Below are 14,069 nucleotides of genomic sequence, written 5' to 3' on the forward strand. Positions count from 1 at the left end.
TTTATTTTTTGGAGACAGGGTCTTACTCTGTCACCCAGGTCACCTAGGCTGAAGTGTGGCACAGTCATAGCTCATGGTAACTTCACACTCATAGGCTCAAGTGATCTTCCCACCCCAGCCTCCCATGTAGCTGAGACGAGGGGCATGCACCCACCATGCCTGGTTGATTTTTTTTTCTTTCTTTCTTTTTTTTTTTCTTTTCTTTTTTTGAGACAGAGTCTTGTTCTGTTGCCCAGGCTGGAGTGCAGTGGTGCGGTCTCAGAATTTTTAACGTTTTTTGTAAAGACCAGATCTTACTCTGTTGTCCAGGTGGTCTTGAACTCTAGGCCTCAAGCAATCTACCTGCCTCAGCCTTCTAAAGTGCTGGGCTTACAGGTGTGAACCCCCTGCCCAGCATTTTAATGAATTTCAACTGTTAAAGCAACAAAAATAGTTAGAAAATAGATCCCAAAAGGATAATACGTGTTACTGTAGATTAAGTTCATGGGTGAGTTTTATTTCTTTTCATATAAATATAGATATAATTTTTTTTTTTTTTTTTTTTTTTGAGATGGAGTTTCGCTCTTGTTGCCCAGGCTGGAGTGCAATGGCGCGATCCCGGCTCACCGCAACCTCTGCCTCCCGGGTTCAGGTGATTCGCCTGCCTCAGTCTCCTGACTAGCTGGGATTATAGGCATGTGCCACCACATCCAGCTAATTTTGTATTTTTAGTAGAGACAGGGTTTCTCCATGTTGGTCAGACTGGTCTCGAACTCCCGACCTCAGGTTATCCACCTGCCTTGGCCTCCCAAAGTGCTGTGATTACAGGCGTGAGCCACCTCGCCCAGCCTCATATGTTTTTTCCAAATTTCTTCAGTGAGTACATAATTAAAAACTAAATTAAATTAACTTGATTGATAAGAAGATAGGGGCAGTGGAAGTAAACTTGGCAGTGCTCCCCAGACTTCCATGGAGCAGATACATCACAGAAGGGAGTGACCTTGTTAGCTCTGTCCCCTTGACTCTTGCTGCTTGCTTTCCCCTGGCTTCCTTTGTGGCAGCCCAGGGTTGCCTGGGACACTCTGAGAGACGCAGGCCAGGACAAGGTCTGGGCCATTGTATTGTGATGTCCTTATTGGAGTGTTGGCTGGGAAACACAGGTCTTTGGGCAGGGTTGATATTAGTTTAGTGGAGCAGCTTAAGTTTCACTTTGAAGGCTGTTGCTTGGGCAAAGTGTACTCTGCCTTTCAGTGAGCTAATTAAAAACTCCCTCCCTGGGAAGTAGTCTTCATTAGGCTTTAAAAAGGAAAACAAACAGATGCTAATAGATGGTCCTGCTTTTTCACTGTTGGTGTTTGTCAACAGTGAGATATTCCCAACTAGAAATTCTTGAAATTTGCCACCTAAGGGTTCTTCCAGCTTTCCTTGTGCCACCAAAAAAGGCCATGTGACAGGACTTGCTCTCCAAGGAGAAAGAAGGATCAGTGCTATCAGAAGGTATTCAAGCATGATTAAGAATCCAGGCTGCTCTCATGTTAGACTGATCTGGTGGCTAATCCCAGCTCCACTGTTTCCTGGCTCTATCACCTTGGGCAAGTCACTGAACAGTTCTAAGCCTTAGTTTCCTTATGTGTAGCATGGCGATGAAAGAGTGTCTACCTTATAGAGTGAACGTAAAGAATGAATGGTATGGCAAATGGTATGGAGGCATGTAATAACTGCCCAGGTGGTGGTGGTTGCTATTCTTAATAGTATCCTCCCTTTCAAAAGATCCTTCAGATCATTTGAGCCCAGGAGTTTGAGTGCATTGAGCTCTGACCACGTCACTGCACTCCAATCTGGACAACAGAGCGAGACTGTGTCTGTAAAAAAAAACTTAAAAAACAAGAGACCTCATGATTGTTAACATCCTTATAGGCCTTATAGGGAGGCCTGGGAGGTTTCAATGAGGTTCTCTTCCTGCCTTAGAGGAACAATGGAAGAGTGATGATCCTGAGGCCTGGTGATCCCATCACTTCCAGTTGAGGTTCCTGTGGGCCAAAGCCCTGCCAATGGAAGGAGTCATAGAGGACTCAAGGACCCAGTTTTTGTCAGGTCAACCCAACTTCAAAGCCTGCTTAATCTAATTACCAGCTCTGTAGCCTTGAGCAAATCATGCAGCCTCAAGAGCCTCAATTTGATCCCAGAATATCTACCTTCTAGAGATAACGGAGGAATAAATAAGAAATATAAAATGCTTAGCATGCTTCCTTAGCAGAATCCACTCAATAACTAGTTGTTCTGCCCTTTGTTATTTTTATGGTGCAGACAGATTGAGATCAAGAGGGTGGCACAGTGATGCAGTCAGAACATGGGGTCTGAAGTAAAACCATTTGGTTTAAATCCTGTTGCTCTCATTCACTAGTTTCGTGACCCCAGGCAAATAACTTATCTGTCTTTCAGTTTCATTATCTGTAAAATGGGGACAGTAATTGTATCCACTTCATGGAATTATTGAAAGGACTAAATGACTTAAGGCAAGTAAAGTGCTTACAGTCATGGCTGGAACAGAGTAAGTGCTCAATAAATTTTCATCGTTATCACTGATATGTACTCAGCTCTGAGAGAAGCTGCCCTGTTAAAAGAGTACGCTTGGCAAGGAATGTAATACATTGGCCCTGCCCCCAGGAACGCCTCCTCCTCCTGGGCAGTCTCACTTGTTGCCCCAGACCCTGGTGCAACTTCCTCTTCTGATAGTCCTGTGGGACCTGAGCCCTTTTGACTACATTCCAGTGTGTCTCTGCCTGTCTTGGTACAGGTCATCATCTGTGACCAATCTCTTTGTTCTCTGATTACTCCACTTGAAGTCCCTGTCCTGAACCAGTCCCCGTGGCCCCACCTCATTACATTCCTGCTCAGTCCTGTAGCTGTGCCGCCCACCCAGGCCCAGATCACTGTAAGGTGCAGTCCCTGCAGGCAAAGTATTACCCCAGGTCTTGCTAAGGCTTGTTTTGGCCCCCACCCTGACACAAATAGAGAGTTAGAAGACATAATATATTCAAAGCTAGATTGAGTAGATAATGAAATTTCCTGATACTACAGCCAATGTACATACACATTTGACTGATTTACTCTAATATCCCTAGGATAAGGCTAAATATCAAGGCTTGTATAGAAAGCCTAGTGCCTGTGCATCTGGGCTACCCTAGAAAATGGTAGGTCATATCATTTTGGGGTAAAACTCTTAGTCCTCTTGGCACAGTTCCTTTTGGTTAGGCAAGCGTGATGCCCTAGCTCTTGCCCACATGAGGCTGCCATTTCAGACATGATTTCAGGTATCCTGTATGGGCCTGTAGGTAGATGTTTTTGGATGACTGTGCAAGCTAAGCCCTCCTGATCTGACTCCTACCTGCTTGCTGAGACTTTTTGGATTTAACTTTTTTTATGTTTTTAGACGGAGTCTCGCTCTGTTGCCCAGGCTGGAAGTGCAGTGGCATGATCTCGGCTCACTGCGACCTCCACCTCCCAGGTTCAAGCGATTCTCCTGCCTCAGCCTCCTGAGTAGCTGGGACTACAAGGCTCCCGCCACCATGCCCAGCTAATTTTTGTATTTTTAGTGGAGATGGTGTTTCAACATATTGGCCAGGCTGGTCTTGAACTCCTGACCTTGTGATCCACCTGCCTCGGCCTCCAAAGTGCTGGGATTACAGGCGTGAGCCACCACACCCAGCTGGATTGTAACTTTTTATTGAAGTATGACATATATACAGAAAAATGTATAACTCATTAGTGTACAGATACATGAATTTTCACAAAACGGTGAGTAACCAGCACCCAGATTAAGAAACAGTGGTACTAGCATCCACAGGAACTCCTTTTGTGTTCTCTTTCCAGTCACTCCTCCCAGCTCTTGCCCTGTTTTGGCTATATTGAGCTAATTACAGTACCCACCCCCTACCCCAGCACACCGTTCTTTCTTGCCCTCCTGCCTGTGCACAGCCTTGGACTGCCTGGCCTCACCTACTCATTGTTCAAAACTCAGGTGTCAGCCTCCCCTGATGGGCTAGGTCTGCTTCCTTTGTACTTTCCTCCTCTATTTTGTAATTGTTTACTGGGAGCTGCCTGAGGATGGAGACTATCTGAGTCACCTGGTTTCCTGGCACCCAGCACACTCTTCGTATAGAGCAAACTCCAGAAATGTTTGCTTATTGCACAGTTTGTTTAAAATATTTGAAGTCACTTCTCACTTTCCTTGATCTTCTCTGACTCTGCCTCAAGCACATATCATTCCTCCTCTGCCTTCCTAACTTCTTTTTACCCCTTCTAGCTTTTTTCAAAACACATAGCCCTTTCTGAGTCTCCTGCCTGCCTCCATACTCGCCCTCACTTTTGCTCAGGCTGTGCATACGCCCCGTCCACAGCTGTCCCAGCATCCCGCACCCAGACTTCCCACACACCAACCTACTGACTGTTGCAGCACCGTGTTTCTGCCCCCAGACTGCGGGCCTCAGCCCTGCAATAGTTCACAGAGAGCATTCTCTGTGCCAGCCCCCTGCCACAACAAACCTTCAATCGCTATTCTGCAGGCTCTGCTTTATTTGAGTCAGATTTGTTTTGTGTTTTGCCCATGTTCATGACTGTGTATTACACTTCATAAGTTTTTCTTCCTCAAGAACATTGGTTTCCTTTAATATTCTTGTATTTTTAAAAAGGATTTCATATGTATTGCTGAATGATATTCATTCATTCATTTCTTCATTTGTTCATTTATCACATGTGCCAGGAACTGTGCTAGGTGCTGGAGAGCCAAAGTTAAGATAAATGTATTGCCCTTGAGAAACTCACAGAGAAATGGGGAGAGAGAGAGGAACATATGCAGATTATTATAAGATAGCATCGGTATTGAATGAGATAGGCTTATTAACACAGGGATTAAGAGTGGGTACCAGAGTCACCTCTGTGGTTTTGGTCACATTACTGAAGCTTTCTGTTTCTGTGTCTTGGTTTCTTGACCTGTAAAATGGATAGAATGTGTGGTTTTTATCTCAGGAAAGCTGTTATAAGGAGCAGAAATAGAGCTTTCACAGGGTTGTTGTGATGTTTCCTGAGGACCTTTCTGAGTCAGGAACTGTTCTCAATGCAGAGGATACAGCACAGTGCCTGGCACCTAGGAAGTGATCCATAAATGTCAACTATAATCACGGTTGTTACCACCTTTGCTTGGGCTCATAGACAAAGTGACCTTTCACCTGGCTATCGAAGGAATGGTTTCTACTTGAAAAAGGGCAGAGAAGGATGGCTTAGGCAGAAGGAATAGCCTAAGAACAGACACAGAAGAATGCAACAGCATGTTGTTTTCAGAAATTGGGAATAGTCCAGTGTAGCTGGAGGACAGGGCGTGTGTGGAAGAGTGGTGAGAGGTGAAACTGGAGAAATGAGACCCAGTGGTGAAGGGTCTTGTTTGCTGTTGGAGTTTAGACTTAACCCGATAGATGAAATGGAACCATCAGAAGCCTTTAAAGACTGGCTTGCCACAGTCTAAACTGCTTTAGAAGATTCCTTTAGTGCTTCTGTGGATGGACTTGGTTGAAAGGCGATTGGGAGACCGCTAAGGAGGAGAGGGAAAGGCTGCTAGAGAGAGATGACGAGAGCAAGAACTGAAGGGATAAATGCTCTACATTTATCTGTGGATCCACAGGGCTTGGTGACTGGTGGAGGAAAGAACATGGGAGCTGGAGGGTGAAGGGTTGTCAGGGTATCTGGCTAGATGTTGATGCGGTTACTGACAAAGAATAGCAGGAGGAACAGATTTTTCCTTCCCAAAGACTACTTCAGTCTATGGAAGGAAGACTGCTTCTTCCTGATCCTAGGAGCAAGTATTCTAAAACTCACAGGTCCATTGGACTAGGCTGTGAGCCTCTTTTTCTCTCTTGGGCCTTATAAACAGTTTCAGACAAGCAATTATTAACCTCAGGCAATTAGGGCAGGAGATGGCTGTGTTTATTTCACTCCTTGTGTCTCCTCTGGGAGAGAGAGGAGAAAGTCATGTGTTTGTTTTCACCATACTGTGCGAATGGATGGAGTTGGAGCATTAGCCTCCATCCTCTGGTAACAGACACATGGACCTCTTCTCTTGCCTACTCCCAATCGGTAGAGAACCATGTTAAGTTAAAAAGTTCTTTTCAGTGTTTTCCCTCTCTTGGCCAGTTTCCCACCAAAACATCATTCAGATTTTTGACCCAATGAGAGAATCAATCCCTAGCTCACCCTAGCTGTTGGACTCCAGAACAGCACCTTTCCCACTACTGCCACCTCCCTATCCCAGAGTGACCTGGTTCTGAGTCTAAAGTCTGTGGCTCAGCAGATGTGCACATGCCAGTGCTGGGGTCACAACTTAGCAGAGCATGATCCTGTTCCTATGCAGTCGTAATTATGAGTACCCTGGGTACAGGACATCATGACTGGCACTGTCAATATGGCGAGACATCCCCTCCCCCCCATAGAATTCTGTCCTGTTACTTCTAGCTTCTTTCTTTCTCTGCCTCCCTTCTACTTTCTGTCAGCTAGGGTTGTTCTATCTGATGAGTTTCCTTGGTTTGAAGAATAAAGCACACGAAGTTCTTTTCTCTCCACTCCCTTGTCTGTGAAGTTGTCACGTTTATAACCCTTTGTCTTCCAAGGTAGTTTTTAGATGTTTCAAGTATACAGACCACTTTGGTGGCAAAAGATCTCGTCAATCATCTCTTCCTGTTTGTCTTTAGAGCTGGATTAGCAGAGAGGTAGAACTCCTTGGACTGGAGTAACTGGTTCCTCCTTTTGTGAAACACCATTGAGAGGATGTGTTATTTTTATTTTTTTATTGAAACAGGGTCTTACTGTGTCACCCAGGCCGGAGTGCAATGGTTCAGTCTTAGCTTACTGTGGCCTCAACCTCTAGGGCTTAAGTGATCCTACCACCTCAGCCTCTTAAGTAGTTGGGACCACAGGTGTGTGACACCGCACCCAGCTTATTTTTTTATTTTTATTTTTGTAGAGATGGGGTTTCACTATGTTACCCAAGCTAGTCTCTAACTCCTGAGTTCAAGCAGTCCTCCCACCTTGGCCTTTCAAAGTGCTGGGATTACATGTGTGAACCACCATGCCCAGCCTGTTATTTTCAGTAAATAGTTGACCCCACACTAATGAGAGTGAGCATGGATATTGTCATTTTAGAAAACATCATTACAAGACACCTGTTGGGCTTTATACCTTGGACCATCAATTGCACCCTACTGATTTCTGGGCCACTTGGAAACTCCTGTTGTAAACTAGGGCTCTCTATCTTTAGTTTTAGAGTATCCTGTTGTCTTAAGGGAATAGCTATTTTTTCAAAGAAGTTAGCTTTTTTCTAATGACAAAAACAAAGCATGTTCATTTTAGAAAGTTTAGAAAATGCAGTGAAGCAAAAATGAAAAATTGTTCATAATTCCGCTACCCAGAGATAACCACTATGAACTTTGTGGCCTTGGCTTTTAGGCTTCTATTTATTTATTTATTTTTGGTAGTCTGAGACTGGGCAATTTACAAAAGAAAGAGGTTTAATTGGACTCATAGTTCCACATGGCTGGGGAAGGTCTCACAATCATGGCGGAGGGCAAAAAGCACTTCTTACGTGGCGGTGGCAAGAGAGAATGAAGAAGAAGCAAAAGCCGAAACCCCTGATAAACCATTAGATCTTGGGAGACTCATTCACTATTACGAGAATAGCATGGGAAAGACCAGCTCCCATGATTCAATTACTTTCCCCTGGGTCCCTCCCATAACACATGGGAATTCTGGGAGTATCATACAATTCAAGTTGAGATTTGGGTGGGGACACAGCCAAATCATATCATTCTGCCTCAGCCCCTCCAAATCTCATGTCCTCACATTTCAAAACCAATCACGCCCTCCCAGCAGCCCCCCAAAGTCTTAACTCATTTCAGCGTTAGCCCAGAAGTCCACAGCTTAAAGTCTCATCTGAGACAAGGCAAGTCCCTTCTGCCCATGAGCCTGTAAAATCAAAAGCAAATTAGTTACTTCCTAGATACAATGGGGATATAGGCATTGGGTAAATACAACCATTACAAATAGAAATTGACCAAACCAAAGGGGCTACAGGCCTCATGCAAGTTGGAAATCCAGCAGTGCAGTCAATCTTAAAGTTCCAAAATGATCTTCTTTGACATCATGTCTCACATCTGGGTCATGCTGATGTAAGAGGGGGCTTCCCATGATCTTGGACAGCTCCACCCTTGTGGCTTTGCAGGGTATAGCCTCCCTCTCAGCTGCTTTCACAAGCTGATGTTGAGTGTCTGTGGCTTTTCCAGGCCCACAGTGCAAGCTGTTGGTGGATCTGCCATTCTGGGATCTGGAGGACAGAAGCTGTCTTCTCAGCTCCACTAGGTGGTGCCCCAGTAGGGACACTGTGTGGGGGCTCCGACCTCACATTTCCCTTCCACACTGCCCTAGCAGAGGTTCTCCATGAGGGCCCCGCCCCTACTGCAAACTTTTGCCTGGGCACCCAGGCTGGAGTGCTGTGGCACAGTCTTGGCTCACTGCAACCTCTGCCTCCCAGGTTCAAGCAATTCTCCTGCCTCAGCCTCCCGAGTAGCTGGGATTATAGGCGCCCACCACTACCCCTGGCTAATGTTTATTTTTAGTAGAGACAAGGTTTTACCATGTTGGCTAGGCTGGTCACGAACTCCTGGTTTTGATCTGCCTGCCTCGGCCTCACAAAGTGCTGGGATTACAGACTTGAGTTACTTTGCCTGCTGGCTTTTAGTCTTCTAAAAAATGTTTGTGCATGTTTTTTTATAAAAGAAATGATAATATATGTCTCTTTTATAAACTTCATTTAATAGGATATTATAAACACCTTTCTGTGTCATTGCATATTCTTAATAGCATCATGTTTAATGATTCCATAGTAGTCCATTTTACATAGGAAGTGAGGACATTACTAATAAAATTAATATACTTTCGTTTGAAAAAAAAAACATGACCTGAATTGGCATGAATGTAGCAGGTAAGGAAGGGCTGTTGTGAAGAGTGATAAGTGTTGCAACAGTCAAAGGGATGGGTTTCCAGCTCTGACTATCATAAGCAATAATTGTAGGCTTAATAAATTGGTACATTAGATAGGACATGGATGTTAATAGACTTGATCCTTTATACATCTTTGGGTTGAAATTTTGTAAAATCGTTCTAGGTCTCAAAATTTCGCAAGATTTATGCCTGTAGTGTCTCAGGTTGCCAAAGGTGGATGGTTTTGACTTTCTTGGTTTTCTTTAATCGGAAATCAAGCCAAGAAGCTCTGACTGTGTGAATTTGCATAGCATCTTGTGTACCAGGAGGCACTTGGCAGGTGATTATTTGAGCAGTTATGGAAGGTTTTGTGTTGAGAGGGACTCACTGAGTCTAATCATGATTGATGAGGCTGGATTATTCCATACGTTTCTTTCTTTTTACAGGCAGTGCTTTCCTCAGTGCTATTTTTCTTGCCTTAGCGACATACCAGTCTCTGTACCCCCTTACCTTGTTTGTCCCAGGACTCCTCTATCTCCTTCAGGTAAGCGCTTGCTGGTCAGAAGCCAGCACCCAAGTGACATTTAATACATGGCCTGGTCCCTGCTTGGGGGAAGGAAGGGCATGGGTTAGCAAAGGCAGCAGGAAGCTTGCTCCTAGTTGAAAATACAAACACATAGAAACTTGACTAACTTTAAACAAAGTAGACTTAGTGATCATTAAGTCCCAACTACAATAGACCTCCCCATATCTGCAGGGAATATGTTCTAAAGCCCCTAACGGAGGCCTGAAACTGCATTTGGTACCGAACCCTATGTATACTATGTTTTTTCTATCTAATAACTAAGACAACTACTAAGTGACTAACAGGCAGGGATACACTAGACAAAGGGGTGATTCATGTCTCGAGTGGGACAGAGCAGGATAGCGTGAGATTTCATCACACTACTCAGAATGGTATGCAATTTGAAACTTATGAATTGTTTGTTTCTGGAATTTTCCATTTTAGTACCGCAGTTGACAACAGGTAACTGAAACCATGGAGAGTGAAACCTCAGATAAGGGGGGCACTACTGTATGCATATCCTTGCGAATGTATAAGTGCATTTTATTTTAGATATTTGCAAAAGCAACTATCTTGCGTTTTTCTTTTCTCAACTAATGATCCCCTCTGAGCTCATTTCTTTAACTTTTCTTTGTAATAACACCTTGTAAGATTCTTACAGGACTTAAATGGAGTATGTGCATCTGATATAATGCTTGGAACATTGTGGGTGATCAATAAACATTAATTGAAGAATACAAATAGCTGACATTTACTGAGAATGGATTACACGTCAGGCACCATGCTAAGCACTCTGTAGGCATCATCTCATTTTAACCTCATAAGAACTTTATGGATTAAGTCATATTATTAGTCGTGTATTAGTCTAGTATTAGCCATATTAGACACATGAATTGAAACTGGAATGTTGAGAGGTTAAGTCACTTAAGGTCACAGGACCAGCGAGTGACATTGCTGAGATATGAACTGTGGCCATCTGATGCCAGAGCTTGCTCTCTAATCATCTTTTTCTACTCAAATGAGAATAGTACATGTTTCTTCAAGAGGAAGTAACTGCATGCAGGCCCCACATTGTCCAAATCTATTCTTATAAGAGAAATGTTTCTTGAAAGTGTACAGGTGACAGTGCCAGGACTTAGACCCAGAAATGTCTGATTTCGGAGTCTTTCTTAATCTCAAGCACTGCTAAAGCTGAGCATGTATTCCATTTATTGAAATAGGCCATATGCATGTTATTTTAAATGATTTCATAATATTGTGTTGATGCAGACAATGATTCATGGTTTGCTTGATCTTTTTCTTATTTGGGGAATTTGAGATATGTCTTTATTTATGTTTGAGATATGTCATTTATATTAATTGTCACTAATATAAATAATGTAGAAATTTTTTTGTTTTTTTTTTGAGAGCAGGGCCTTGCTCTGTCACCCAGGCTGGAGTGCAGTGGCACAATCTCAGCTCACTGCAGCCTCCATCTCCCAGACTCAATCAATCCTGTCACCTTAGCCTCCTGAGTAGCTGGGACTACAGGCGTGTGCCACCACACCCAGCTAATTTTTTGTAGAGATGGGATTTCACCATGTTGCCCAGACTGGTCTTAAATTCCTGGGCTCAAGCAATCCACCCACACACCTTGGTCTCCCAAAGTGCTAGGTTTATAGGAATGAGCCACTTCACCCATCCAGAAATTTGTTTTTATTTGTTTTCTCTCTTTTTCTTATTTTGAGACAAGGGTCTCACTCTGTTGTCCAGGATGGGATGTGCAGTGTCGCAGTCACGGTTCACTGCAACCTCAACCTCCCGGCCTCAAGCAATTCTCTCACCCCACCCTCCCTAGTAACTGGGACTATGGGCAGGCACCACCACACCCAGCTAATTTTTGTATTTTTTTGTAGAGATGGGGTTTTGCCATGTTGCCCAGGCTGGTCTCAAACTCCTGGGTTCAAGCAATCCTTCCCCCTTGGCCTCCCAAAGTGCAAGGATTACAGGTGTGAGCCACCGTGCCCAGCTTGAAATTATTTTCTTCAAGTATGTTCCTTTAGCTAAATCACTGGACCCAAGGTGAAAAGTTGTATTGTTCTTATTAGGCAATTATACCAGATTGTTCACCAGAAAGACTGAACCAGTTTGCAGTGCCACCATCAGTATCTAAAGAGAAGTGGACCACTTGCCTCCCCATCTGCCAGCACTGACTTTTCAAGTTTGATTTATGACTGCCAGTTCAGTAGATGTGTCACCATAGTGTGAAGTTATTTTGCTTTGATGTTCTCTCTGTATTCTTGCTGAGTTGAAGCATCTTTTCACATGACAATGTGCTGCTTGTATTTTCTTTTTTATTTCCTGTTTATGGCTTATTGTTTAGAAAGTCTAAGCACTAAGAATATAGCCAGACTTTTTATACAACTGTGTATCAAATAAATAATATAGTATATTTATTCATACACATGAATGGACCAGAAATTTAAAAATGGTTTCTGAGCTTGTCCAACCTGCAAAAAATGACTAAGTAAATAAAAGAAGATAAAAATGGTTTTTTTTTTTTTTTTTTGAGATGGAGTCTCGCTCTGTCACCCAGGCTAGAGTGCAGTGGCCGGATCTCAGCTCACTGCAAGCTCTGCCTCCCGGGTTCACACCATTCTCCTGCCTCAGCCTCCTGAGTAGCTGGGACTACAGGCGCCCGCCACCTCGCCCGGCTAGTTTTTTGTATTTTTTTTAGTAGAGACGGGGTTTCACCGTGTTAGCCAGGATGGTCTCGATCTCCTGACCTCATGATCCGCCCGTCCCGGCCTCCCAAAGTGCTGGGATTACAGGCTTGAGCCACCACGCCCGGCCAAAAATGGTTTCTTAAGCCAATCTCTATGCACCACTTTATATAAAACAAGTCCTGTTTAAAACTAAAGGAAATTTCCTCCTGACACTAGTGGACAGTACAACTGACTCATGAAGTCAAGCAGCTCCTCTACCAATATTGACTAAGTACCTATAGTGTGCTAGATACTGTGCCAGACTGCAGACATAAAGCAATTGAAGGATGCTGAGCAGGTGAGTGCTCCAGGAAGATTGTTTTGGCAGCAGCCTGTGGGGTAGATGGAAGTAGGAAGAACTGAAGTTGGGAAAGCTTAGAACATTGTACTAGATCAAGTCAGAGGAGTAAATTTGGGGCCCAAACCAGTGTCAGAGGAGATGGAGAGATGAGAGACTAGATGCAGGGGAATTCTAGGAGGTAGAATCAGCTGTGCTTGGCAACTATCTGTATATGGGGACAGGAGTGGAAGAGTTTGAGATGAACTTCAGGATCCCATTTATGCAGAAATTAAAACTCCATCTTCCACTATATTTGTATATATATTTTTATAAGTATATGAAGTGGCCTGATGTATTAGTCCATTCTTATGCTGCTATAAAGAACTGCCCGAGCCAGGCATGGTAGCTCACACCTGTAATCTCAGCACTTTGGGAGGCTGAGGCAAGTGTATCACTTGAGGTCAGGAGTTTGAGACCAGCCTGGCCAACATGACGAAACCTCATCTCTACTAAAACTACAAGAATTAGCCAGACATGGGGGAGCGTGGCTGTAATTCCAGCTACTTGGGAGGCTGAGGCAGGAACATTGCTTGAACCCGGGAGGCGGAGGTTGCAGAGAGCCTAGATCGCACCACTGCACTCCAGCCTGGATGATGAAGTGACACTCTGTCTCAAAAAAAAAAAAAAAAAAAAAGAAAAGAAAAAGAACTACCCGAGACTTGGCTATTTATTTATTTATTTATTTTTGCTGATGGTACATGAAATACTTTTTTAAAATTTTTTTTAAAAATTTTACTTTAAGTTCTGGGATACACGTGCTGAACATGCAGGTTTGTTACATAGGTATACATATGCCATGGTGGTTTGCTGTACCAATCAACCCATCATCTAGGTTTTAAGCCCCACATGCATTAGGTATTTGTCCTAACGCTCTCCCTCCTCTTGTCCCCCACCCCGTGACAGGCCCCGGTGTGTGATGTTTCCCTCCCTGTGTCCGTGTGTTTCCATTGTTCAACTCCCACTTATGAGTGAGAACATGTGGTGTTTGGTTTTCAGTTCCTAGGTTAGTTTGCTAAGGATGATGGTTTCCAGCTTCATCCATGTCCCTGCAAAGGACGTGAACTCTTTTTTATGGCTGCATGATATTCCATGGTATATATATGCCACATTTTCTTTATCCAGTCTATCATTGCTGAGCATTTGCATTGGTTTCCTAGTCTTTGCTATTGTAAGTAGTGCTGTAATAAACATACGTGTGCTTGTGTTTTTATAGTAGAATGCTTTATAATCCTTTGGGTATATACCCAGTAATGAGATTGCTGGGTCAAATGGTATTTCTGGTTCTAGATTCTTGAGGAATCACCACACTGTCCTCCATGATGGTTTGTCCCGTCCTGCAGGACAGTCGAACGGACCCTGGAAGGGGGAGTGGGAATGGAGGAGACAAGAAAACACGAGAAATGGAGACAAGACAAAT

The 14,069-nt window shown here is 43.7% G+C and overlaps 1 protein-coding gene across 1 annotated transcript in view; it reads left to right on the forward strand.

The window, feature by feature from the left end:
* LOC105502614 (phosphatidylinositol glycan anchor biosynthesis class U protein-like) overlaps nucleotides 1-9,547 on the forward strand; it is a gene marked incomplete at its 3' end in the record, with an annotated part of 51,202 nt that extends 41,655 nt beyond the window's left edge. The window contains exon 7 of the mRNA XM_011929216.1: nucleotides 9,450-9,547. Within this exon, the coding sequence (XP_011784606.1) occupies nucleotides 9,450-9,547 (98 nt within the window). The remainder of the gene's footprint in view (nucleotides 1-9,449) is intronic.
* Between the last annotated feature and the right edge of the window lie 4,522 nt (nucleotides 9,548-14,069).

Source organism: Colobus angolensis, unplaced genomic scaffold (assembly GCF_000951035.1).
Source record: "Colobus angolensis palliatus isolate OR3802 unplaced genomic scaffold, Cang.pa_1.0 Scaffold8, whole genome shotgun sequence".
Classification (NCBI taxonomy): Eukaryota; Metazoa; Chordata; class Mammalia; order Primates; family Cercopithecidae; genus Colobus; species Colobus angolensis.